General features: G+C 37.7%; 1 protein-coding gene across 6 annotated transcripts; it reads right to left on the bottom strand.

Annotated features, from left to right (window-relative positions):
- Nucleotides 1-361: 361 nt before the first annotated feature.
- LOC134633797 (poly(ADP-ribose) glycohydrolase-like) lies at nt 362-26201 on the bottom strand. Of its 6 annotated transcripts, XR_010094787.1 has the most exons (19): nt 25661-26169; nt 25483-25571; nt 24637-25385; nt 24240-24362; nt 22803-22889; nt 22473-22547; nt 18471-18563; nt 17735-17889; nt 14795-14874; nt 14649-14709; nt 14454-14529; nt 13190-13337; nt 9332-9410; nt 8411-8519; nt 5687-5792; nt 4380-4508; nt 2994-3170; nt 1079-1229; nt 362-812 (listed from the first exon to the last, which is right to left on the bottom strand). XR_010094787.1 is itself a non-coding variant. In XM_063482858.1 (18 exons), exons 1-17 carry the CDS (start codon nt 25771-25773, stop codon nt 2995-2997), a joined length of 2448 nt encoding a protein of 815 aa, XP_063338928.1. In that variant the 5' UTR covers nt 25774-26169; the 3' UTR covers nt 362-1232; nt 2994. The 6 variants fall into 6 exon arrangements, 5 of the variants coding, with proteins under 5 accessions (XP_063338928.1, XP_063338926.1, XP_063338929.1 ...); XM_063482858.1 differs by having other exon boundaries at nt 362-1232; XM_063482856.1 differs by having other exon boundaries at nt 362-1229.

Genomic DNA, 26201 nt, shown 5'->3' with positions numbered 1-26201 from the left:
CAATGTGGTAAAAGCATACCTGGACAGAAAACACTGGAACACTATCAGTCATGAATTAGCCTCCCTAAAGCCTGGTACTCAGCATTATTGAATCAGTGTGGGGTCATTTTGACGGGAACAGAGCTAAAAGCAGCCAAAATGCAAAGAAGAGCCATGAATGTCCTTCAGTAAGACTGGAGAACTATTCTGGAAAACTACTTTTCTAAAAGGGTAGAGGTTGATTTTGAAAAATAACGGTGGTCCTACCAAATATTGCCTTTCAAACTCATTAGAATTGCACAAACGCTGTGCCTTATATTCTGAATTTCCATATGTGTTTGTACATGTGTTAATTGTTGTGGAAGTTTTCCATTAAATAAAGCCTGCAGACAAGCGGTGAGCGGCAGCTAGCATTCTTTAATCAAAACAAAGAACAGAAAACCAAGCTTGGTGGAGAGCATGCATGATCGCGGGGCAGACGGTCAGCAGAGTCTCTCTCTGAGTTTCACACTGTGTATCCTCACTTCACTGTTCTCTCACCACCCTTTGTTCATCTTTGATCATCCTCACAATCTAAGCTCTCACATGCAAATGGCAACAACAATGATACAAAGGAAAGGCCCTCTCCAGAGTGTCAAAGTATGCATGGCAAAGTGAAACAGCATTAGGTGGTCATTCATGGGAAATCGCTGTCAGTCATTTCTGGTCACGGTCATGGCTCCTGGTGTCTGCGCTGTTTACAGAGTCATAATTCCATCGCTGATCTCCCTCTGCACTGTCACTCTTGGAGCTTGGCATGCTCTCTTCATCCCTGAGTTTCCGTTCCAACGCCGCTGTAGATTTAGGAAAAAACATTAACCAGTGGTGTGTCCTGCTGTAAATCATGTGATTTGATCACATGATTAACCCTCTGCTGTGGAAAAAGTGATGTTAGCGCAGCGCATCTGCATGCACACTTTCTCACAGTGACCTTTGCATTGTAAACAATACAAGGTCATGTATAACACACCGCTGGTAAATTCACAAACACAGAAAGTGGCAATTAAAAGGTTATGACGTCATTTCAAAAAAGAAAAAAGAACAATTTCGACTGGATTACCTCGCTGAATCCTTTTAGACAGGGACTTGCTATCTGATTGTGTCCCAAATAAGTGGCTTTCTCCAGAGCTCATTGTAATGTGGAGGAGCTCACTTTGCGATCGTTTCCCAACAACATGTTGTGTAGCGCTTTCGGTTCGAATCATGCAGGCCTGCTTAAATGAGAGAGATTACCAAACAAAAAATCTTAGTGCACTGTTAAACTAAAAAATAAATCCCCAAAACATTCATCCATCAGCCACACACACACACATCACACAACCCCAGTGTCCTATTAGATACTAAGTTCCTTCCCATGTAACCAGGTGTGTGCCATGGTAAAACCTCCCCCACACAACAGAAACAAGAAACTCAATAATCTATTAGTTTCACTCATTTTGTCGTCGTGCTTCAGACTTTCTCAATTCTCCCACTTAAAGGCAGTCGTTTTCATAAATACATAAATAAAAGAAATTCTTATACACAATAGATTGCTGACCGTATTTAAATTTTTCCTAGCAAAATAAAGAAATGAGAGGTAGCTCAAGATTTTTGCATAATAGTGTATATAGACCTCTGTGGACTGGCCAATCTATTAATTGAAAGATAACAACTTATGCGTTTGAATAAATGATGGTCAAATGTGAAACAAAACGCCAACTATTTCATTGAAGTACACAAATACAGCTTGAGCTCGTGCTTTAGCTGCCATTAAAGGATAAAACTGTATCGATGTCAGACTGCTAATGGTGTTAATCGGCTTTTATTTAACACAAATTGGTTTAAATACATAATTGTAATAATGACCCAAATGGAAATGCATGAAAGCTAAACAAATTGTGTCAAATCTACCTGCTGAAACTTTGGTCAGCCAGCTGCATTTTGTATAACAGGCAGACGAATCACACAGAGTCCCAATACCTGACTCCCAGATCTGACTGGATGCTCTATGATCTACTCTTCACTTAATGAGGTGTCATGTGCAGTTTATATAAAAGGTGTGACCTTATTAAACTGTGAAGGAAAGGATGAAGCAATAGTTGGGGACAGATAAATGGTAAGGCTGTGTAGAAAGTCATTTTGCTATAACATCTGTGGGACAAGGAGCCATCATTCATCAAGTCAGAGATGAGATTTGTGGCTCAATTTAAATTGTGCTGTTGATTTTTAATGTAACGTTTTTTAATTCTTTGAAAAACAAAATTTGGCAAGAATATTTCAGATTTTTAGTTCTAGTGATGTTGTATAAAAATTAAAAAGGCAAAGAAAACAGTTTTACATTGAAATTAATGGAAGACGCAAACAATAATTTTTTAATATCTTAATTGCAATCACAAACAGAGAAATACCCACAACAATGTAATCTGAATGGATCCATTTTCAATGACTGCAAATAAATAAACACAGAAGTTAAGCGATTATTGCTGAGAAATAGGCTGCTCTTTAAATCAAACCACTTTTCTGGGACCGCTCCAAGCTTTCCAACACACAATTCTTATTACTCTTTTCCTCTAACTTGATTTCTGACAGCCAATTCAATTAGGCTGGATATGTGTTGGTGTAAAAAATAGGCAACATGACAAACTGAGAAGATGGATGGCAACCTTTGCTTCACCATTAAAATCACAATCGCGTCACACTGAAGCTCAATCTACTGCAGTATTACCAGCTACAGCCAAATGAACACATCGTGGAGTACAGTGCCAGACACGGCCATAACTAACCACCCCCTGCCTTTTTTAAAGGGTAAGCATGCTAGACCTTCATTATCATTTTTATCAGCCTGTGGTTAAAACCACATCTGGTACATCCACCATCATATGAACAAAAGAAAATAGATTTTGTTAAAAAAGCAAAAGAAAAGGAACTGAAAATATTTAATTCATTTAATGTTCATTTTTTGAAGGCAAGTCACGGTGACTCATCAGCCACCTAACCTTAATGGCAGTCAGTGGGTGCGTGTTGTCTGGCTGAACCCATGTTGGAGTCATGAGGCGCCAGGGAGGAGTTGACCTGCTGGTAGATGAAGGAATAGAGGCTGACGTCAGGGCGTCGACCAAGGCAGTTCTTGCACTCTGAGCTGTAATACTGCCCCAAGAGATCATACACCTTTCCTGTAACAAGACAAGGAGATATTGTCTAATCTTCATATTAGACTGAAATATGGGATGGAAATTTCATGGTTCATGAGATCATATTATTTTCCAAAACTCATAACAAAAAATAATTGCATTATTACAGTGGGTAAAATAAGTATCGAACACAATTTTCTAAGTAAATATGTTTCAAAAGGTGCTATTGTAATGAAATTCTCACCAGATGTTGGCAACAACCCATCCAATCCAGACATTCAAAGAAATCAAACCATAGATGTAACATAATTATGTTACATAATGAAGTGACACAGGGGAAAAAGTATTGAACATACAAAAGCCTGTTCGTGATGACAGCTTGAAGACGCCTCCTGTATGGAGAAACTAGTCACATGTCACGGCCATTCTTTCACACAGTCTTCAACTCCTGAAGGTTTCGTGGGCCCCTTCTATGAACTCTGAGCTTTAGTGCTTTCCATAGACCTTTATGTGCTTTCTCCGAAACCAACTGAAAGTGTCCTTGGATGTGTGTTTTGGATCACTATCTTTTGGTAGATGGCAGCAGATTTTTATTTTGATTGTTTTTTTTTTTTTTTAGGTTTTTCCAATCATCCTTGGAGCATTGGAGCTCTCCAAAAGGGCTCCAATGCTCTTGAACAATTCTTCTCATAATTATTTTCACTGGAGCCTTTAGGTTGCAATAAGGTTGCAAAGGTCTTGATAAAGTGCATTGATTTTACCCATCATGAAATCTTTCTTGTGTGACACCATGGTAACGAGACACCTTTTTATAGGCCATGGGTTGGGAACCGAACCAGTTGATATTAATTTGCACAAAGTGGCAGGACTGCTTTCTGATTACTGATAGATTTCAGCTGGTGTCCTCTCTTTCCATGCCTTTTCGCACCTCCCTTTCTTCATGTGTTCAGTACCATTTCTCTGTCACTTCTCATTGTTACATATAATTTATGGACATCTATGGTTTGATTTCTTTGCATGTATGGACTGGATTGGTTATTACAGACATCTGGTGAGAATTTAATGTCAATAGCACCTTTAGAAAAATACTTATATTTACTTAGAAAATTGGTGGCGTGTTCAATACATATTTTCTGTATTTACTTTATTTCTTTAATTGCATCTTTGACAATTTAAAAATGTTGAATGTAAAAGTGCAAAAAGTTTCATAAAAACAAGAAGCTGGCACGATGCCTGGGCTGTTCCCCTTACCAACACTGATGTTTTTCTGAATGAGGAAAGAGTGCATGTTGTGGACATCTGTCATGAGCTGGCTGTCACCAAAGGTGAAGTAGGCTACATCTCGGCCCGCCTCAGCAGCTGCCAGCATCTGGAGCAGAGCTGGAGGAAAAGAAGGCAGTGATGAGCCTCAACAGTGTATGTGACACAAAATATGATTCAATGCAGTATATCAACTAAACTGGACTTTGAAAAAATGTTATTTATAGTTCGAAAGGAAAATAACTGAGTATTCAAGTATATTAAGGATTCAAGCAAATACTTGAAAGGAAAATATAGGAGCTAAAAACAGTTTGAACATTCTTTTGAAGAGTTTTCCACAGACGTTCATAGATTCAGTTGCAAAAACAAAACAAAGACAAAATAAAACAGAGGTCTGAAAAGTCATCCAATAGCTTTTGTTTAAAACTGAGAAGTATCAGCTTCTGTAGCCTACAACAAAAGGTAAGTTATCTGGGGAACTGGTCTCACCCCTACTGAGAATGCTGGATTAGTTACAAAGGGAGTCCAGGTCTGGCCCCGGTGAGCTGTGAATATTTTAAGAGACCGGAAATGTGTCTACTGATTAATGAATGTTAGTACACTGCCAAGTTAATGAGCAAAACTGAATCAACATTTTCACAGGACGTCTGAGCTGAAAATCTCTTCATTTCAGCTGTTTCTCTCCCCTTCTCCTTTCAACTCTTTCCTCAAAAATTATCCGGCAATTAAAAAAAGGGGGTCTATGTGATGCTACAGACAATAAATCGAGGCAGAGAACAGCATCTGAATTACAGAGCTCTTCCCTGGAGGCACATCATTAAGCAGACAGTAGTGATAGTGCCTATAACAGACTTTACCTTGCTACAGCTAATTAATAAATGGATGGATGTATAGTTTGTAAGCACAAGGTCTCCAAGTCAGATAGTAAGTGAGAAGCAGAGCTATTACTGCAAATTGTTGGCAAAAAGGAGCTCCCTTTGCTGTGACAGTGATACAAAGCACAGACAGAAAGCTGCAACAGATTGATGGACTCAAGCAGGCGATCAATTTCACTATTAATGAAACATATTAACTTTGTCATTTGATCAATAGAAGGAAGCCAACGAACAGGCCTTAAGTAAATGAACGCATTCCCAGAAGACAAATGGAGCTCACACTGATCTGCTGGAGCTTTTCTATCTAAAATACATTCTGTTATATCGAGGAAGAGACTCCAATTAGACTGCCAAGTGCACAAAGATTACACGAGCCCTTTTTGCCATGAGATCCTCTGACGGCAATGTTACGTCAGTGCTTACCTTTCAGACGTTTGTCACCTCCGAAAACCCCACAGCCCCAGTTTCCTGTCGCAACTGCTGCAAGGTTCTGACTTTTTTCTTCAGGGCGTGCAAAGCCACAGTAAGCCTACATCAAGACAGCAGAAAATTAGAAATGCAATCATTTAATGTAATTATATTGTAAGCAATTTCAGATTCATTTTGCCTTGTATCAATGGTTCAGGCTGCTGATGGTGGTCTTGTAATTTATGGGGGATATTTTTTTGGCCCCAAATGAGCATTGCTTAAACACCACAGCCTACCTCAGTGTTTCTGGATTGCAGTGGCGAGATGTGGTTTGTGGCTCGGCTGTAGGGTTCAATACTGAGTACATGTCCATCCATTTCTGATAACAGTATACACATCTTTTGATAGCTTCTTCCAGCAGGATAACATGCCATGTAAAGAAGCTCAAATAATCTCAAACTGGTCTCTTGAACATGACCATGAGTTCACTGTTCAAAGTCCACAGTCACCAGATCCCAGTCCAAAAGGGCAACATTGGGATTTGATTAAATGGGATCTTAACATCACGGATGTACAGCTAAAAAATAAACAGCAACTTTGCGATACTATTGTGTCAATATGGACCAAAGTTTCTGATAAATTTTTCCACAACCTTGTTGAATCTATGCCATGGCCAACTGAGGCAGTTCAAGCCCAGTACAAGCATGGTACACCTAACGAAGTGGCAAAATAGTGTAATTGTCCAGCTGTGATGTAAGTGAAATGGTTTGACTACAAAAAGTAATTGAATATTTGTTTTGTAATAACAGTCATGCTGCTGACAGGCCATGAAAAATAAGGTTTGGTTGACTAGGCTGAACATGCCTTTTTAACACGATGTCATTTAGCATCATTGTTCCACTACATGGCTATTCACTCAATGTTATCGATTCGTTTGACTAAACCCATGTGCTATAACCAAAAACATATGAAATCACATGTTGGGTGGGTTGTAAGTGACATGGCAAATTATTTGCAAAAGGTTGTTACATGAGATATCTGCAGGGGGCTCTTAACATTAATGATGCATACTGAAAACGAATTGTAAGTGCCCGTCCTCCAACTGACCAGTCATAAATTCTTCCTGTGAAAGGGCAGATATGACAGTTAACTGAACAATAGTCGAACTGGGATTGATCTTCGTGTTGGTCCATTTTTTAAATCCTTGTCAGAGCTGTCAAACCCCTCCATGATTTCTGACAGCAGACCTGACAACATCAACATCTTGATTTTCTATTACAAATAGATATGACAACCATGGGAAGATTACACATAACAAAGGACTTTTGTTTTTGGTTTTTGTTTCTTTAACATGATGCAAATGTGCTAACGGTGATTAATTGCACTAAGGTTAATTATGCTTATTAGAATTCATGCTGGGCCTAATGGACAGTGTAATGAATATGATTATGTTTATTCTTTACAAATACAGCAATCTATCAGTACGTATTACATGCATATGGCACGTCATAATTCATCTATTTAGCCTGAGAAAAGTAAACACGAGTCAATATCATCTCAGATGACATTTGTGATGAGACTTTTTTTCATTCGCAACCAAATGGCTTCAGACCATTAAAACAATGCAAATCAAAATTCTAAAATGACATTACTTCAGTGGCAGTGATAGAAGTTCCCTACAGATTCACCATCATAAATACAAATTTGTAAAAATTAACTGAGAATTTAGAAATTAAGAGTAAATTTTTAAAACCTATCTGCTCTATAGTGTAGTGGTTAACAAAGTCACTTGGCAGGCTAGGCTGCTACACATATCCCTCTGCATGCAGTGTAAAAATTTGCCAAATCAAAACGTACAGTGCCGCCCTTAAAAAAGGGAAAAACAAAGTATATTTTCAGCAGCACTCACTATGTATGACACAATTTTCTTTTTTTTGTTTCTATCTAAACAGGTGTGAAGCATAAGACAAATTACAGACTGGATATAAAAGATGGCTGCACCTACTATGACATAACCAACTGGTTTGTGGATTACATCTGTGAAGTTTAGTTATCTGTTGTTTAGCTATTGTTTTAACTGCATGTGACCGTATTTGGAAAAGGGTATTGCAGTGGCTTGGCTGAGGGGTTCTATGTGTTTCAATTCAATTGATTTCAATTCATATAGTGCCAAATTCCAGCAACAGTAACCTCAAGAATTGGAGGGAGGGGTGGAGCAGGCACACCTGATAATTATTCTCTCTCCTCATATAGCCGGTGCAGGGCCGGAGGAGATGACAGAGATGAAGCACAAAGTCATTAACGCTTACCGGAGTGAATCTACTACAAGGATAAAACTGGCGAGTTAACAGTTAGCACACAATAGGTATGAAGGTGCACTATGATAATAAATGGGATGTTAATACTGGCTAATATAAGACAGCCTTACAACAAAACCAACCTGGCATGCAAAGAGACCACAGCCCTTATTATACTAAATTTAGGCCTTTAAAGATGTGTGCTATGGTAAAATTCTTCATAGGAAGTTGTAAACATAATTCTTTCTGCTGCAAAGCTGGCCATGAAGTCTGTGAGGACTCACTCACTTTTGGAGATAGCTATAAGTGACCACACCAAACTCTGAAATTTATGGTCCTAATTTCAACAATTTTGGGCAAATACTTTACTCAACTAATCGTAAGATACAGAGCGAAGAAAAACAACTGCAAAAAATAACACAAAACGAAAGTAAAAAATAACCTTGTTAAGTTCTCGGTTGAGTCGATCTGGGTGAAACTGTTCAAGAAAGTTCCTGAACTGCAGCGCATCGATGGCCACAATTGCAGTGCATCTTCTCTGCCAGCCATCACTGAAAATGGTATAAAAATTAAATCAAAGAAATGGTTTTGAATTGTTTTAGCAGAACAAAATGTTGCCATGAGTCAGAAAGGACAAGGCAATCCATCCATTGTGAGATTTAAAGTTAAAGGTAGAATGAGGAAAACATATGTGTACTAAATATAGTAACCTATCTAAATGGGATCTCAGAGAGGGGCAAGCTGGCCAGTGGAAGCCTTGGTTGAGTTTTTGTGTGGTTTACATGCATTTCAAGGAAAGAATCTACCACTGAATGTTTCCTTCAGTAACTCCTTTAATAATTGCAGCTTAAATTCCGTAGCTACCACATCACTATTTAATGAGAAATATATGAATTTCTCTTTCAGATTCACAAAATTCTGTCTGGACTCTGAAAGTAATTAGTAATTGTAAATTTCTATGTATGTAGATGGCAACAGATTTGTAACAGATGGCAACAGATTTGCAATATCTGCTGATTTATCAGAGTTAATGGTCATATTATCACAAACAGATTGCTTGTAACTGGCAACTTGGTCTCAGCCTGGTAGAAAACTGACTCCATCTCATTTCGGTTTTATGGCTGTCTTGACATAGCAACTATTTCAGAAGCAACGATTTCAGAGGTTCATTGCACACGCTCGCAGTAATTTTGGTCATGCTACAGTTTGACTAGTGTGACTATTTTACAAAATCTTTCAACTAGACCAAGGTGGTGAAAAAAGACAAGCTAATCAATGTAAGGAGATCTAACAAAGTTACAACAGTTTTTATTTATTATTTTAAAATGTTAAAGGTCTTAAGCCAAGTAAAATTACCAGATACCTTGGAGTTGTGTCCAAATGACTGCCACCCCACTGGTAGGTCTGTGCATATCCTGTGTATTTACTGTACTGCTGTGTTCCTAATAACAAACAGGAATTTCAGGCACACTTAAGCAAGCAACATATAAACATATAAATCTCAATTTTATTTACACATACTTAGAATTAAAGATTATTTATCTTTCTCTTCATGATTCAAAACTAAAATGTGGGTTAGTTTATTGTGTTAACATACAGAATAACAAATCTTTGATAGGTAAAAGCAATGACATTTAAAAACTCTGTTAGGGCTCCCACCTAAATGCTATTAGTAGTTGAAAACCCATGTTACCATACTTTAGTGTAACACAAACAACTGGCTCCTAAACACAGTTCAATGCTTAAAATCACAAGGAAAATTAATATTGTTAAAACAAGTCATGCACACAGAAAAAGAAAACAAATTATTACTATTTTATTGCACTAAATACTTTTTAGGGGGTTAAAAGTGATCGAAGAGCATCCGATTGCTGAAAAACAGAAGGTCAAGTTGTTACCCCTCATGAAATGATGCAAGCAGCAATGACTGACCACCAGCACACAGCGAAGCACTCAACACCCGTAAAGAGGGAGCAGAGGGGGGTAGACAACAGGACAGTCAATATAATTGGGCCACAGATTAACTTCCCATTCATTAACACTCATTAGTACCTAGCTGTTGAGAGCACTTGCAGAGATGCTTCATGCTGCAAGGTGAATAAACCAAGTGATTAGTAGAGGAGCCTTGGTCAGCAGCTATTATTAGTAACACATGGGGGAATCTCTAGGGTGCACTCCACTTGACAGACACGTCATTAATAATTAACCAGCCTCTATTTTTTTAAATAAGCAAAATGAGTAAGACAATGACGTACCTCATGTAGTTTAACAGCGCTAGAAAATAAACCTTCTACATGACTTATGTGCCCATATAAATTTTTTTGAGCTTCAGTGCCATTGGCACATTTGAAATTAGAGATGCATACTTTGGGTCAAAAGGTCTGCAAAAGACTGAGGTACATGCATAGGTACTTTTCAGTCACGCTATTGATGGCAAACACATGTCAACTTGCACCCAGCACAATAACTGAATAAAAAAACCCATAAAGCTACTACTTAATAAATACTTTAGTGATGTTGATATTTAATCTAAAGATGGGATATTACAGCCGTTGTACTAGATGGTTTTGTGTGCATACACTATGCATACACCTGACCTTTACTGGTTTTCCAAATAAGATTTATTTTCTCAAACATTTTTGCATTTGAATGAGACATTCTTCAGGAGCAAAACAGATTACGCTTTTGCTTTTTATTCAACCCATTTGCCATTTAAAAATTAATTCTAGTAAGAATTGAAGAGGATCGATCTTGGCCAGAAGAAGATGTGTCTGTTCCTTAGAAATTATTTATAAATGAACAGCTCGTATTAAAAAACAGCAGGTGTAATTCACTGAATCCTGAAGGTCGTCCCATTCATGTGTAAATGCATCAAAACAAATTGTCTCACATTCTTGTGGAAGACCAGACACTAGAAAGTCAGCAGTGTATCTCATTTTAACTTCTAAGTTTTACTTCTGCATTTGAACAAAAGAGGATAGCACATGGGTAACAAATAGCTTTTAATTATGTTCAAATTATAGATGCTGTAAAAAAAAAAACTGTGAAAAAATAAAAATGAAAAATCCCTGTGACTCTGTCTCCTGCATGCACCGAGCATGAACTACATTTTCTGGTCAGCACCACCATTCATATGGTTCATACGAGTTCTCCTTGATACTATTTATACTTGTGACCGCCCCACTGGCAGCCAGATATCTAGCAATCAAGGAAAATTCAATTAGGATAAGGCACTTTTGCAAATTTCAGTGCAGCAGTACGATCCATTAGCTTCAGTACTGTATGCCAAAATGTATCACAAGGGAACATGATTTACCACATGACCACATTGCAGCAAAGGCTTGGACTTTTACAATGGAGGACAAGAGATACAGCCCGGGTTTAATAAAGATGATGGAATGGAAGAGTCCATTAGTAGAGCAGGTCTGGGTCAGGTCTTCCAGCTATAATTAATTCTGGGCCCAAGTAATAAAGTTAAGTGGCATAAGCAGAGACGCGGGAAAGGCGGCCAGCAAGAAGTCTCAAGGTGACTCTATGAGAGCGAGAAACTCTTATGCTGCAGTATGACTGGTGCCTCTAGGACCTCACTTCCTGTTCTTACCCAATGCACGTGCTATGTAAGGAGGACATTTAATTTAAGATGTTTCTATTTAAACATGATATAATATAATCCATGATGTTTGTTGTCCCTTAAGGGTATCGAAATGAGTTGCAGATTAACCAAAACATTGCAATCAATGCAAAGCAACAAGCTGAAATAGGCAAAAATATAGTAGATATTTGGAGTACTTCATAGTGATTTTACTCAGCATGGTTTCAAAAATGTGTAATATGTGGCCTGTGCAGACACCTGGATTAATTACAGCAGCTTATATGTTCTATCAGTTATACAAAATAAAATAACAAAAAAAAATGGTGCATAAATAAGTCCGCTGGGGCCAAAGAGAGACAGATCTGACTAATTTTTTTTAATACACATATACATCAATGGTACACAGTCAAGTCCATAAGTATTTAGACAACGACAAATTGTTTTGTTTTTGTCAAATCAAAAATTCAAGCTGTGAATAAAGTGCAGACTTTTAGCTTTAATTCTAAGATTTTAACAAAAGAATTGCATTAACTGCATAGGAATTATTTACATTACATACCTCTGACATATGCCAGAGGCTCAAAAGTAAATGGACTAAACTAACAGAATTTTAAATACTGTCTTTAATAGTTGGATGAAAATAATTTTCTGTCAATGACTACCTGAAGTTAGAATGCATGAACATCACCACATGCCGTTTCCTCCTTGAGATGGTCTGCCAAACCTTTGCCCCAGCCTACTTAAGTTGATGATTGTTTCTGAGTTTTTCTGCATTCACTTTAAAGCTTTTAATAACTGAGTAGCACACTCTATTGAGCGGAGATTAGATGACTTGGCCACTGAAGAATATCAAATTTCTTTGGCCTGAAAAATGCTTTGGTTGCTTTAGCAGTATGCTTTGGGTCACTTGCACAGTGAAACCAATTAATCTATTTCTGTTTACTTCTATCAGAAGACACATCAACCATACTCACTAGTGTGACTTGGTTCCACTAGCGGCCTTTATTGTCACATTATATTTGAGAATTTGAGTAGGGTTTGTTTATTTTGTTTGTTTTTTTGTTAGTTTGTATCTTGGTTGGTTGACTAAAGTCTTCATCGAACACAATCAAGCCACAAAGCAGACAGGTGCCATCAGCCTCCTGCTGGGGCTCCCAAAGGGAAGCTCTTGTTACTGGGTCTACTGGCCTGTTCCAGCCTTGTTTGTGGCAAACACTCCTTTCTGAAGTACAGGCAGTGGGAATTACTCAACAGAAAGCCCCAACAGCGCAATCAGGACGGCATAGTCTGTCTCCAGAATTTACCGTGTGTACCCAATCAAAAGAAAACAGGTGACAAGGACAGATACAGAAAACAGGACAATTGCCACAAACATCCTTTAGCCCCATGCTGAGTCAGAAAGCTGTAAACTGAAGCTGTGCAATGTGTTCTCCATGCTGGGTTTGACGAGAAATCAATGCAATTTTTCTACTGTCAAATTAGAAAAAGCAAAGCAGAAGAAAAGTAGAAGAATGAGACTATGGCGTTATTGATTTGATCAGAATCATATGATTAAATTGTGAATCATTGAATAGGATTCCTTTAGTAACAACTACTGTTTAACAAGGTTAAAGAGTGTTTGTCACTTACCTGTGATAATCAGACATTCATTATGATCCAGTGCTTCAGTGAAGAGACGGGAAACAATTAGCTCGGGGTTAATAAGGAAACGTATTTCCTCTTGAACCAGACCAGACCCGGTGACACCTCCTCCCACAAACCGATTTGCAAAATCCACCTGCAAATCAAGACAGATGGTTGATGATGAAGGAAAGATTATGAAACATTATTAATACTCTTGCAGCATCTATTGTTTTGTCACATGTGAAAATGTTAGAAAATAAAAGAAAATATCTAAGTGCTAACTTTCTGTCTGACGTTAAAATGGACAGCTTCGGAAACAGGAAGAAAGCACCTCATGAAATGGTCTTTGCCCTTTTTATTCAGTTTGTGACAGAATCCCTGACAAGCTGATTGGAAAGGTGCCCTAAGGTGCTGGCATTACTCAGAGATCTGTCCTCCATGTCAAAATAAACTCTTCCCAGGAGAGGCATTTAGGTATGAGGCTGCCAGTAGCAAATTTCAAATGAAGAGAGCAGTCCTACAGGTAAAAATAAACATATTTCTCCAGTCAAAAATACTGCTATTTCAGCCTGTTTGTAATTCAGAACAAACGTTCATCTCATTGATTCAACTCAGAGAGACGTGAATTGATTGTTTTAGTCAGAAAGCACCCATGTGAAACATATAATCTTACAATTTCATCTCTGACAGTTGCTCATTGGCCTGTAGACAGACCAGACCAAACCCCTCACAATCCCAGGAAGAAGCTGCAAAGGGATGAGCAGCATTTTGAGAGCAGATCTCCCTAAACTGGTCACTCATCTCTGGGACAGCGAGCCAGCCTCCAAAGTCTGCTTTGACAGGCTGTCAGCACCTCACCACAGCCCCCACCCCAACAGAGCATCCATCAATCCAAGTTGCAGTGTGCCCCGGAGCTGGTCATGTGTGCACATCAACTGTCAGTTTGTGGCAACTGGAGGCAAACAAAAGGTGAAAGCCAGAGCAGGCCATCCTGACAGTATACAGGAAGTATCGTCGACGCAGAGAGCACAGGAGGCTCAGAGGCCTCGACCCCAGTCCCAGCACAAACTCCCTTCGACACATCAAACGCTCCCTCAAAGGCCTTTTCAGCAGTAGTAAGCATTCTGGGTGGAAGACTCTAGAACGAGGCGGCTCAGTGAAGGGAAAGAGGATGGGGACCAAGCACACTCAAACAAACAGCTCGTTTGGGCAAAGATTCAATGGGTTCAAGTCTCTCCAACTCGTGCATTCTTCGCATACTCTCTCTTACCTGAAGCATTCCATAACCATCATCTTCAATGGTTCCTTCACAGGTAATGTGGAGCTTTGTGAGTGGAGTCTGTGAGCTGAAACAGTTTCCAGTTTTTAATCAGCATCAAGAACATGTGAACATGTATCCATGCTTGTTTCCAAACAGCCCAATGAATACATCGTATAATATTATTTTGACAACATATTATTATACCTTTTCCAATTTGGTGGTTTATCCAGACTTTTTCGGGTGAATGTTACAAGACCTGCAGGCACTGCAAAAAACAAGGTAAATGTTTTATCTGGCAAGACGATTATGTGGCAGTTAATTTTTAAAATGAAGAAAATGTGACCACTCACTTTTCTCAGTAACACTTTTAAAATAGCACATAAGGGTTTTCAGCTTTTCAGTCTTCTTTGCAGAGGACCCCTCAAAAAGCCTGCAGATGAGAACAAATCATGGATTTAATGACATAACTGTTGATATTGTAACATCCTGTTTTTTAAACAAAAATTAAAAGCTTACTTCTTAAGAAAGTTGGTTTAACACAGCATCCCAACCAAATGCCCAACCCTCACAACCAAAATGCCACAGCTAGGACCAGGAAAAATTGAGACACAGGATGTCCACTTTAGCCATGTGAGTTCAGTCATGCTTTAACGTTTGATATGAATTAGTTCACCTCTCACTCAGTTCCCTTTTCAGTCAGTAGCCGGTTATGTAGGAGCCCCTTCGCTGTTACGACAACGGAGTTGCCCCAGGCTTGCCATCACAGAGCAATACTCATGTGCCACTTCACAGCACTCACACAAAAAGGGAGAGAGAGAGGGAAACAGGCCTCCCTCTTTGGGGATACATTAAGAAGCCCCGTGTCCCTTTTAAGCAACAGAGTCCTCAGGAGGCAAAAGGGCAATCCCCCTGGAATATAGCACACATACACACAAAGCTGCTAACAGCGAGGCGCAGTGGATGGGTTTGAATACACTTTGAGCATTAAGCCCACCATCTCCCACTCAAGCACACTCAAAAATGCCCTGCAGCTCACCCCACATGCCACAATATAAAGAGAGAAATTCCAAGTGAAGGAAATGAAATAATGACAAAAGCTCAGTGCACTGAGAGCCCTTTAGGGGATGGGAAACTCATTCATCGAAGTCAGTTCCAGCACTCATTTCTCTTTGTCAGGGTGGACTCGAGAAACAATCATGCCTCATGTAGTCCCCGGGGAAAATGTCTTAGACATAAAGTAGCTACTACATAAGGCAGCCTTTTAGTAACGGATCGCCATACAGTCTTTAGGGAATACGGTATTAATATATAATTATATAACATCAATTTACCTCCAAAAGATGTACAGAAGGTATGATGCAACTCAGTAAAAGGGTGTATATAGCTACATTTAGTATAACTGCTGGGTTTCTAATAAACTTAGCTGCACTCTGTGGTAAAATAATAGATATAGTTTCAGGAAGAACACGTTGAATGGCAGAGTCAATGCTCAAAAAAAAACCCCAAAGATAATAGTGTTTATAGTCACTTTTATCTCAATGCAAATAAGAAGACTGCTTTGAGATAATAAAAAAAAATGTTCACAGATAATGAGTGTTTGTTTTTCCTTTAGTAACCCTCTGGGTATTCCTGTGAAATAAAAATGTATTAAGGATTTTGAATAATGAAATTAAATTAATTTCTGTCTCATACCACATAGGATATTTAGGACACTTTTTCGCAGGAAGAAAAGGGGACGATGCTGGAGTTTCTTTGAAATTACAGCACAACCACAACATAAATGAAATTCAGATGCCAGTGAACTCCTTTACTGCCTTCTGCAAAATAGCCAACGGCCTTCTCTATTGTCACAAGCAGCCATCTGAGTCAATGTTAATCTAATTTCCTCTTCCATTTAGGTAATTACAATGTGATGCCAACAGAGATGACTCTGCAGTGAACTGCAGACTCATTTACATTACACCGCCCACACAATCTCCACAATGAATGTTTACAGAATTAAGAAAACACCCTAATGTTTGTCGCATGCAGTGTTTTTGAATGAAATGCACTTGTTTTTACATTCTCATACTGGAGAAATGTTCAAGTGCAAGAGAAAGCAAACAGTAGCATCGTTCAAACTCGATGAATAAATGTAAATTTGTGTTCAACGGAAAGCACCAGCACCAGTTTGTTCAGAAAAACACTCCCTTTAGGGTTGGCTCTAGCACATTTCTCTTCAACCTGTCTTTTAAGTCATAGTTTGTCACTTAATCTTTCCAAGATTATTATAGTTAACTAAAACTAAAGTAAAAACTAAAAGTGGGTGTGTAAAAATTTACATAACAAAAATAAAAATAGAAACTAGACCTAATTAGAATTAATTGAATAACTTTAATGATTTTCCTAACTTAGAAAACTTTTAAAAAAAAATGGAGGGAACATCCATATTTCTAGTATTTGTTAGTTTGGTAAAATTGTATTAACAAAGTGCCAGATGAGGCACTGATGGGCGTGTTTATTAAGACTCTGGAAGTTGTGTTTTTATTCTCATAGCTGTACCAATTTCCTGAATCTTTCCTCTGACAAATCACCTTCAAATAATAATAATCAAAAAGACAAAAAATTAACAATGAAACCAAAGAAAACTAAAATTAAATATTTTCAAACAGCAAAAACTAAACTGAAACAAGAAAATCTACTCTGGACTCTAACTGAACTAGACTGCATTAAAAACAAAAAAGAAAAAGGAAATGAAAGTTAAAATCAAAATGCAAAGAAAATGCAAAACTATATAATATCTCTAAATTCTTGAATTGAGCTCACATACATTTTACTGATGAATTCCCATGATGCTTTTACATCTATCTCCGAAGCAAATTTTCATGAACAAACATTTCCTGAAACATCTGTGTTCACTGAGTAGAAAAAATCCATGTGAAAATGCGCCAATATCTATCTTCCTCTATGTATGAAAAAAGTTAAACGATAGGCTTGATGGATGATTTGCATTTACCAGGAGCTTGCTGCGTGGCTCCATTAGCGAACACTGATACTCCTATGTTCAAAATGTTTTACTACAGAAGTCACTTTTTGCACATCGTGGGCCCTGGTTTCCCTCAAGCCATGCTTCATACTTTCCAAGTGAAGACCTACATTGATAATCCTGACAAAGAACAGCATAATGTCATGTGACAATAAGGAAAGCATGCATAGTGAATGAAGTTAGTTGTCCCGAATGCATACTTTACCGAACAACATCATGTTACGTTTAGCACCATGAGTCAAAAAGTAGTACATCACCAGATTACCTGAAAAAGTTAATGTCTGGGTAGTTGGAGTACTCGGTCTTTCTAGAGTTCCGTCGGGGGAAGGTGCAGAAGAAGGCGTTGGCGAGCAGACATGCCACCTGCTCCTGAGACATGGTGATGGAGTGGTTCATGTCTGCCTTGAGGAGGGGTATTGGCTAGAAGAGGAAAATAGGTACAACCGAGGAAGGTCAAAATAATTTGTTTTGTCAATTTATTGAATTAGACGCTGAAAAAATCGAAATAATCTTGCACCATTATGTGCTTCCTGAATCAACCATAATAATTTAAATCAAAGTCCATACACCCTCATGCCTGGGAGATTTACAGTTATGGTTTTATAAATAAATTTGTATAAGCAAGGAAGAACAATGCGGAGTTTGCTACATGAATAATGTTCCATTACAAATCTGCTTGGCTAATGTGCGTACTTGTGAGGGACAGTTTGAGTTTTTAAATGAATCACAGTAGAAATAAAATCAATGCAGTGAAGTAATATTTAAACAAGATGGCAGGCTGCTTGGTCAAATTAGGGCATGAATTTTTTTCCTACTGCAAAAACACACTAACTATACGATGTAAGATCCAGATGATCAAAACATCTCATCTTATGTGTTTTGAACTCATAATTTTTACTATGATTTTACAGGATTATATGACTTTTCTGATCAATGTGCTGCAGTGATCTATAATGTTAAAGACCAGTATGTCGATCTCCATTGGTTAGCAACGGATTTACCTTGGTACAGAGCTCAGATGCTCTCAGCGCTAATTGCACCATGTCTGGCAGCAGGGACTCAAACAGATGTTCAGCAGCATCAGGCTCCAGGACCTTGGAGAGAACCAGAGATCTGTTTATATTTGTTGCTTTGCCACAAATATCAGCTGTGACATTATTAGCTGTTTCGGCTGATTAGTTTGAGACAGACAGAGAGAATTACGAGCTATGATCCATATCAAAATTTTAGGGTGAAACAAATACTGTTGAAATATCTGCAATATGCAGATGTAAAACATCTATGGGAGCTCAATAACTGTTACAGCTGACTGTTCTCTTCTTATACTGAAAATTAAAAAGGGAATGTGAAAGATGTGGTGACATATTATAAAAATACATCAAGTCTTAGTGGGACAGTTCATCTATGTTAATAATAATATCACCCCATAGTAGCATATCCTCCATGACTACACCACATTTATGAATCGTATAGACAACAGACATTATATATTCCTTTTTTTTAACATCCATATTGGCTACAAAATGTCAGAATGATCAATAACAGAGCAATTTCATCAAGGTTACACTTGCATGTCAACTGATTAAACAGTCTTCCTGGAAGAGATGCAAATGACCAAGTGTCTGAAATAGAAAGGACAGTGTGTTCCCAGCACAAGAAGCCTTGACTGTTGATTTAGCCTTGGACATTTATATTATGGCAAAAGAAGCCTGACTAAACAGTGTTGTAAGTAATGACCTAGCTGACATCGTAAACTGCTCCTACAGGCATTATAAATTAAGGCAGCTGACGGAGGAGACAGTAGAAATAGCTGAGGCAGTATAAGCTGAACTCTTTAAATCAGAAGAAGACGTGCATCAAATCAGCTATACTAACTCTCTGTATGACTTCATACTGCTCTGTACATCGCACTGAAATGACAAAGCAATCAACCAAGATGTAAGCAGTGAGAAACCAGAGGTTTTCCCAACAGGTCTACAAATTAAAGCAATCTGCTTAACCAAGTCCACGGACATGAGACCATGTAAAAGTAAAACACACATGCTCCTAACTGTAAATACAGCACTGACTGGGCAGATGAAAGAAAAATGAACAAAACTGATGCTTTCTGTCAACAGCTGTTCACTTATTCATAAGGAATCCGTCCTCAGATGAATATTCAATGAAACTGCCTGGCCCGTCACTCCATGCTATTCAATCCCTCCATTTCTCTGACACTCAAATCATACAATGTGGCAAGGAGCACGGGAGAAGTCAGGAGGTGAAAAGCTGCGTGCATTATTCTACACTGTTCGCTTTTCCACACAACTGGAAGTAAAACAAACGCTTTTATTTTTAATTAAATGTCAACAAATACTAAACTCTACTCTTGGATCATTTCCACCCATGAAGACTATTGGCTTATTCCAGGGTTAATTCTGGGGTTCAACTGGGAGAATTACCCTTTAGTAGAAATTAGTTCCACTGAAACTATAAAAAGCAGAAGACTAACAGTTATTTAAATTTATTGTGTCATTTGTGCATTTAAAAAACAAGCAATCGTATTTTTTCAGTTTATTATAGAATTATCATTCAATAAAATATTGTATCTAAAAGAGCTTATAGGATTAATATAAGAAACTGTGTTTCCATTATTAGAATAACTGGAATAACTGTCTTTTAATTCTTTCTTTTTTATTCACTTGGCATCTCCTATATTTGTAATAATGTCTACTGTGGCTAACTTTATTGTGTTTAAGGAGCAATTCTGAAAAAATCCATCTGTGCCAGAACAAAAAAAGCAAAAATGTCTCTAAAGAAAATAATATTTTTGCTTTGAAAATAAAAAAGCTGGTCATGACTGCTTTGTTACTGTGTCACAGTAAAAACATTGACTCTGCAACAGCTCAGCTGTTTTCTGTGCAGGAATGCACTTAGGTTAATAAAGTTACTGTAAGATGATTTTAATCATTAATAAAGAAACCTCTGCTCTGGCAGCTACTTAAAATGCATGCTGCCGAACCTTATAAATTGTGCTCCTGCATGACAGTGCTGCTGTTTCATGAAGACAAAGGAAAGAAGCTGATGCTTTACATTTGTTCTGAAAAAAGATTTCAAGAGCTGTACGTGAGTTTGTGATGCTGATGGAGCTAGAGCTGTGCTCTAACAAGCAGTGATTTAGTTATCAGGAGGTGGAGTTCAGCTCTAGTGGACCTCAGCCCTTTAATATATTATAAAAATCACAGATTTGTAACACATGAAAGTTCTGAGTAAATTCTATATGGCACGAAAGTAAAAAAGTTAAGTACGGTGCCCATCAGTGACACTTACGTCACTAGTTATCAGCTGGTGTCAAACATAACCCTCAATTATACCAATTTTTGTTTTTACAATTAGCAGTCAAATGTGCACACAACCAGATGTTTGATGTCTCTATCTACACTTTACAAGGGGCCTCATCTAAAATGTAACTTTATATGAAATGTTCATTGGTAGTTGGTATTTTTTTTGTATGATATAAGACAACTTTGTCATTCAAATTGACAAATGACACAATCCAAAGCCAGCTAAAACAATAATACTTAGCCTATGGCTAAAGCCTCTCAGCCTTAACATGTTGAAAATTTGCTAACAGAATTCCCTTTATAACATAAATTATATCATACATACACCATACAATTTATTTAACATCATAAGGCTTCAATAAAGCAGTTTCCGAGAATGTAAACTCAACCACTTTCATTTCTGAAAGTTACTAAATGTGACCTTTTGACTAAAGACCAAATATTTTCTCTTGACTCTCATTTTGCCTGTAAAGGGCTGCAGGATTCTGTCCCACTATTAAATCCATTATTGCTCAGCAAAATAACAGAAACCCATTTGGTATAATGACATTGATGAAAAAAGGTTTACGTGTCCTTTTTCATGCGGCATAAGAGATATCAGTGAAACATATAGCTGATGCCATGTAGTACATGGTGATGTAGCAATACTTCACCATGAAAAAAAAAGAGTATTTCTTACTCTTACAGGCTCAGTGCTACTTATATTAAACATAAAAACACAGATATCGCTTCAAGTGGAATATTCGCATCCCCTTCATGAGGCAGATAGTAGTACAGTCCTCTGTGATTCTCTACACAGAATGACACAGAGCACATTAAGACAGATGATGGATGGGCTCCAAACAAGGCCGGAGAAGACGCTGACAACTCTGAGCAAAGACCTATGAACCAACAGTGCTCTGGAAATTATGATGCAACTCAGGCTCATCTTTGTTTGTGCTTTTACTTAGCTTGGGACAGTACAAAAAAAATCACGTAAACAACATCTTAAAACCTGTGAAATTCTCTATAATTATGAGCAATGTTTTCACTCTCATGTCTGTAATGCTGGAAAAGGAAAGTTTGAAAAAGGGCAAAACAAATCAAATCTTTTCAAGGGGAATCCATCAAAACTTGATTTACTTACATTAGTAAGAGAACTTTACAATAATTTAGAATTACCTTATATTCTCCTTTAAAACAATTATCTTAAGTTTTTATAAGGTACAATTGTATCATTTTAATATCCATTTAATGAAGTCCAGGTGTGGATGGCAAGGATTTAACCAGACAAATCTCTCTTAGTATCAATAACCTCAAACAAGTTGTGTCTGTAATGTCTTCATAGTATTTGCAATTATGGAGCTGCAAATTTGGTTATTAGTCTTATCTACTGATACTGATTCATACTGCTTTTTAATAGTGTTTTTATAGCAGAATAATTAACAGATGAACACGGTGCTTTCTGCTGGCAATTAAGCATTGTGATTGGACAGTTAATACTTAGCTACTTAATACTTTATTAGACTACAGCTAATCCTTTGACATATTTAAGATGTGCTTGTGTGTGATTACAGACCTCTGTGTCAGTATTAATTCGATGACAGCTCCAAACAAAAGACGCTTAATTCACTATATTTTCAATGCGATTAAAAAATCAACAATTATTAATCACCACACTCTGATAGCTATGCTTTTTACCTTTGTGCAATACAAATGAAGCGCTGTGAAATCCCATTTCTTGGCATGTGATGCACTGTACTTCAACATTGCATTCTGTAACATCACAAAAATAAACATATAAGATTGATAATCAAAATTAATCTGAAACATCACTTCAAGTCACAATTACTCCATATGTATGCATACCTGCATTTTTAAAGTGTCAGCTTACTTAAATTCTGTGACAGTATGCTTTTTGGTTTCTGGGTTAATCATGCCATCTTATGGTAGAGTCTGGTAACAACAACTGAGACATACTAGAGGAGACATACTGTCTTGCCAATGAAGGGACAAAGATATACAACATACCTTCAGCTCATGTGGATTTGTAAATGTCTTGTTTAAAGTTTCCTTGATCAGCTCCCACCGACTTTTATTCTGCAGTTCTTGTGTTTCCTGTGGAAGTATACATTTCAGGTCTGAGATTTTTTTATGCATAAACAATAATACTGTGTTGTTTTGTTGTACTTCATGACTTCAGAGATGTGAGGAATCTTTACAGCTATTGTTGAAGGAATAACCCCAGCCTGGATGAATAAGCACCATATGCTTTGCTATTTTTTGACATCTTGCCAGCTATACTGTTGCAAACTTAGAACTGTTCTAACTATTGCAATTAACAAGCAGGAGTTAAAGTGAGCTGGCAGGATCCGATACAGCATTAAGGAGTTAGTGAACCACATTTTAGAGTCCATTAAATACACAAAAATATCAAAGGAGTTGATTTTTTTTTCTGTGTTGCAGCCTGGTGCTGCTTACCTCTGATATCAGCGAGAAATTAACGCCACCCCATGGTCCCATCTGCACACTGCACACATTGTTTTTTTTTTACTTCTCATTCCTGTCATGTGTTCATGTCATTAAAGCAAGTAAAGTTGCAGTTTTTGGACTTTAGCAATTCATGAGCAACCATAAACAGAGTTTAAGATGCTTCATTTTTAAATGCAGCTCAACAAATATCAGCAAAAATACAAACTCCCTCTGTGCAGTTTGTACCACAACCTGCATCAATTGCTCTACTTCCCTAGAAGAAGAAAAATCTTAACATGTGAGAGCTTTACTCTCTGAAATCAAGAAAGAGGCATGAAAGAGAGGACAGGAGAGAAAGATAATATTGAGGTCAAAGGTAAGGCCTAAGCACGTGACATTTGATTATTATTAATTCAAGTTTTTGATTTAATATAAAGAAATCTTTAAAAACTAACTGAATTATGATAACTTTATGTTATCAAAGGTTATTACAGACAGTAAACAAAGGCTAAACTGGGTAAAGTTTACAGTGATGGCCTATGTAGCACTGGTGCAGAGAGGTTTCTAGCGTCCACTGTCACTGCTATGTTAGGACACTATACGAGTAAGACGTGACACTCAAAACACTATGTGATTAGCTATTTGAGCATCTAGCGTCACTGCCTCATCAGATAGGACATTGCACCATGCACATTTGTTTTAAATATTCTCTTTTCCACATACTATTAATTTACTAGGACTGTTTTTTACATATATCTTGTTTTTTTTACATCCATTCATCATCCATAGTTTTGCCATCTAATTATGGTTCTCTTTAGACTCTTTAAATAATTAAATAGTTACCTTCAGTAATGTGTATCATGTGACTGCACTGATTACATAACCCATAACTTAAACAACTTAAGTAGAACTTGCGAATTTATGCCCTCAACCTGTAACTTCATGTGCATTTTTTAATTCACATTGAAAATAGGTTTTAAACACTTGAGCCTTTACCTCATCTTCTATAGGAAATAAGTTCCTGCTGGAACAAGGCATCTTGACATGTACATCATCCCAGGCATCCTGAAATCTAGTGGGATATGGAACAGGAACTTTATCCTTTTCAAGAAGATCTGTCTGTTAATGGGAATCAAAATAAATGACATTAGTATGGACATACCACGTGCGCAAACCAAACAGTCTTATGATTAATAATACAAGTATTTCTACTCTATATATTCAGGATAAACACTGAGATGAAATCACAACAAAATCTCTTAAAATCACATGTGAATTTCAATTTCAATTAATATTAAATTCTTGAATTGTTAGGTTTAACATTAACTTCTTGAATTGTTAGGTATATTACTATATCTGTGCTGTGATCTGAATAGAAGAGAACTGATCAAACCCTAATCATCACGGTGTGATGGCCAGGAACATCCTTCAGTGGAGGAAGTGGTTCACCACATTCTGGCATCCTCTTTAGCTCACTTATTGGTGTCCCGAGCCAACTGACTTCAGAAGGGTTAGTTTCCTTTTCTGTATCTTGTTTCTCTGGAGACTTTTCTGACCTGCGTCGTTTCCCAGGAAAACCTGGTGATGACACCCCCGAAAAGAAGTCTGTAATTTTAGAATTGAGTTTGACTGAACCATCGGAGGTTGCTGGGCATGTGTCCGTTTTTGTTGTTTCTAAATCATCATCACTTTGAAGCAATGTTGGTGTAAAATCACTCCCTGCAGAATCTTTGGCAGCTGGTGATACAGGAGGATCTTGATCTAAGTCTGTTGGAGTTAATGGCTGGGTTTCTTCATCTGTGTCAGTGACAAAAAGTATTTCAGCTTCTTTGGACTCTAAAGACTGAGCTGAGATGCTTTGAAAACCATCATCATCCATCATTTCTTCATCATTTTGGGTTTGGCACACATCTCCTGTACTCGAGGTTTCCATTGGCTTGATCAACCATCTTTCAAGAGTATTTCTGAACTTTTGTTGCTGTCTGGGACCAATTCTTTGAAGGCGACCTTTCATTTTGACACCTCGTAAGTCACCTGCTCCACTTGTTTTTGGCCTTATTACCACCTTTGTCTCGGTTTTATTTTCCATTCTTTCTTGATCTGAAGTCGCAGCACCGACGCTCTGACTACTCGAAAGTGAGCCTGACAAATAAAACACAGAATTTTTATTTTACAAAGGGGGGATACTGCAATGTAGTAATATGCTCTGCAGGGGGGAAAAATATTTTTAGACAAATACCTCCACGAGAAGATGAAGAAGACAATGGAGCACTTGTTTCCACCTTTAGTCGTTTTGCTAAAGGTTCTAAGTCTGTCAGTGCAGTCATTCTACAAAAGAATAGAACAACACATAAAACATGTCCGTGCCGTGCGGGTTCAATTTAAACTTGAAGACTGCACTGTACATGTGCACTTACAGGACAACTTGAGCTGACGCCAAAAATAAGGTGCTGTTTTTTGCACAGACTTGATTCTTATACAGTCCCTTTTTCAGTAGATGAACAAACCCTAAAAAATGGTGCGCAGCCATACATAACGCAATCTATTTTTAGAAAGTAGATGCCAGTGTTTTAGTTATGAACTTAATTACTAACGTAGCCCATTAACTTACTCGTTATCACACTAAAAATTTAATGCATGCCAATAAAGGGAAAGATATGTTTGCATTTCACATTCAGCAGTTAGTTGATAGGCTATCTACAAACGACTCACGTAGTCGTAGCTTTTTGGTTAGCCTTCGTGCTAACTATTTTTGAACCAACAATGATCCAAAAAACTTGAGCAGCTGCTGTGTTAATCGATAGCGTTTTACTTGGAAAGAGACTCGAAGGACAGCATAGAAACTTTTCCAGCCTTTTGTTATTGTTAAACCGTAGACCCGTACTTTTTTACTTTCACTGAAGAGATGCTACAGTTCATTAGCGCCGTCACCGGTGCCTTTAAAAACAACAAACACTT

This window comes from Pelmatolapia mariae, linkage group LG8 (genome assembly GCF_036321145.2).
Source record: "Pelmatolapia mariae isolate MD_Pm_ZW linkage group LG8, Pm_UMD_F_2, whole genome shotgun sequence".
Taxonomy (NCBI): domain Eukaryota; kingdom Metazoa; phylum Chordata; class Actinopteri; order Cichliformes; family Cichlidae; genus Pelmatolapia; species Pelmatolapia mariae.
This window is presented reverse-complemented; position numbering and strand designations above follow the sequence as displayed.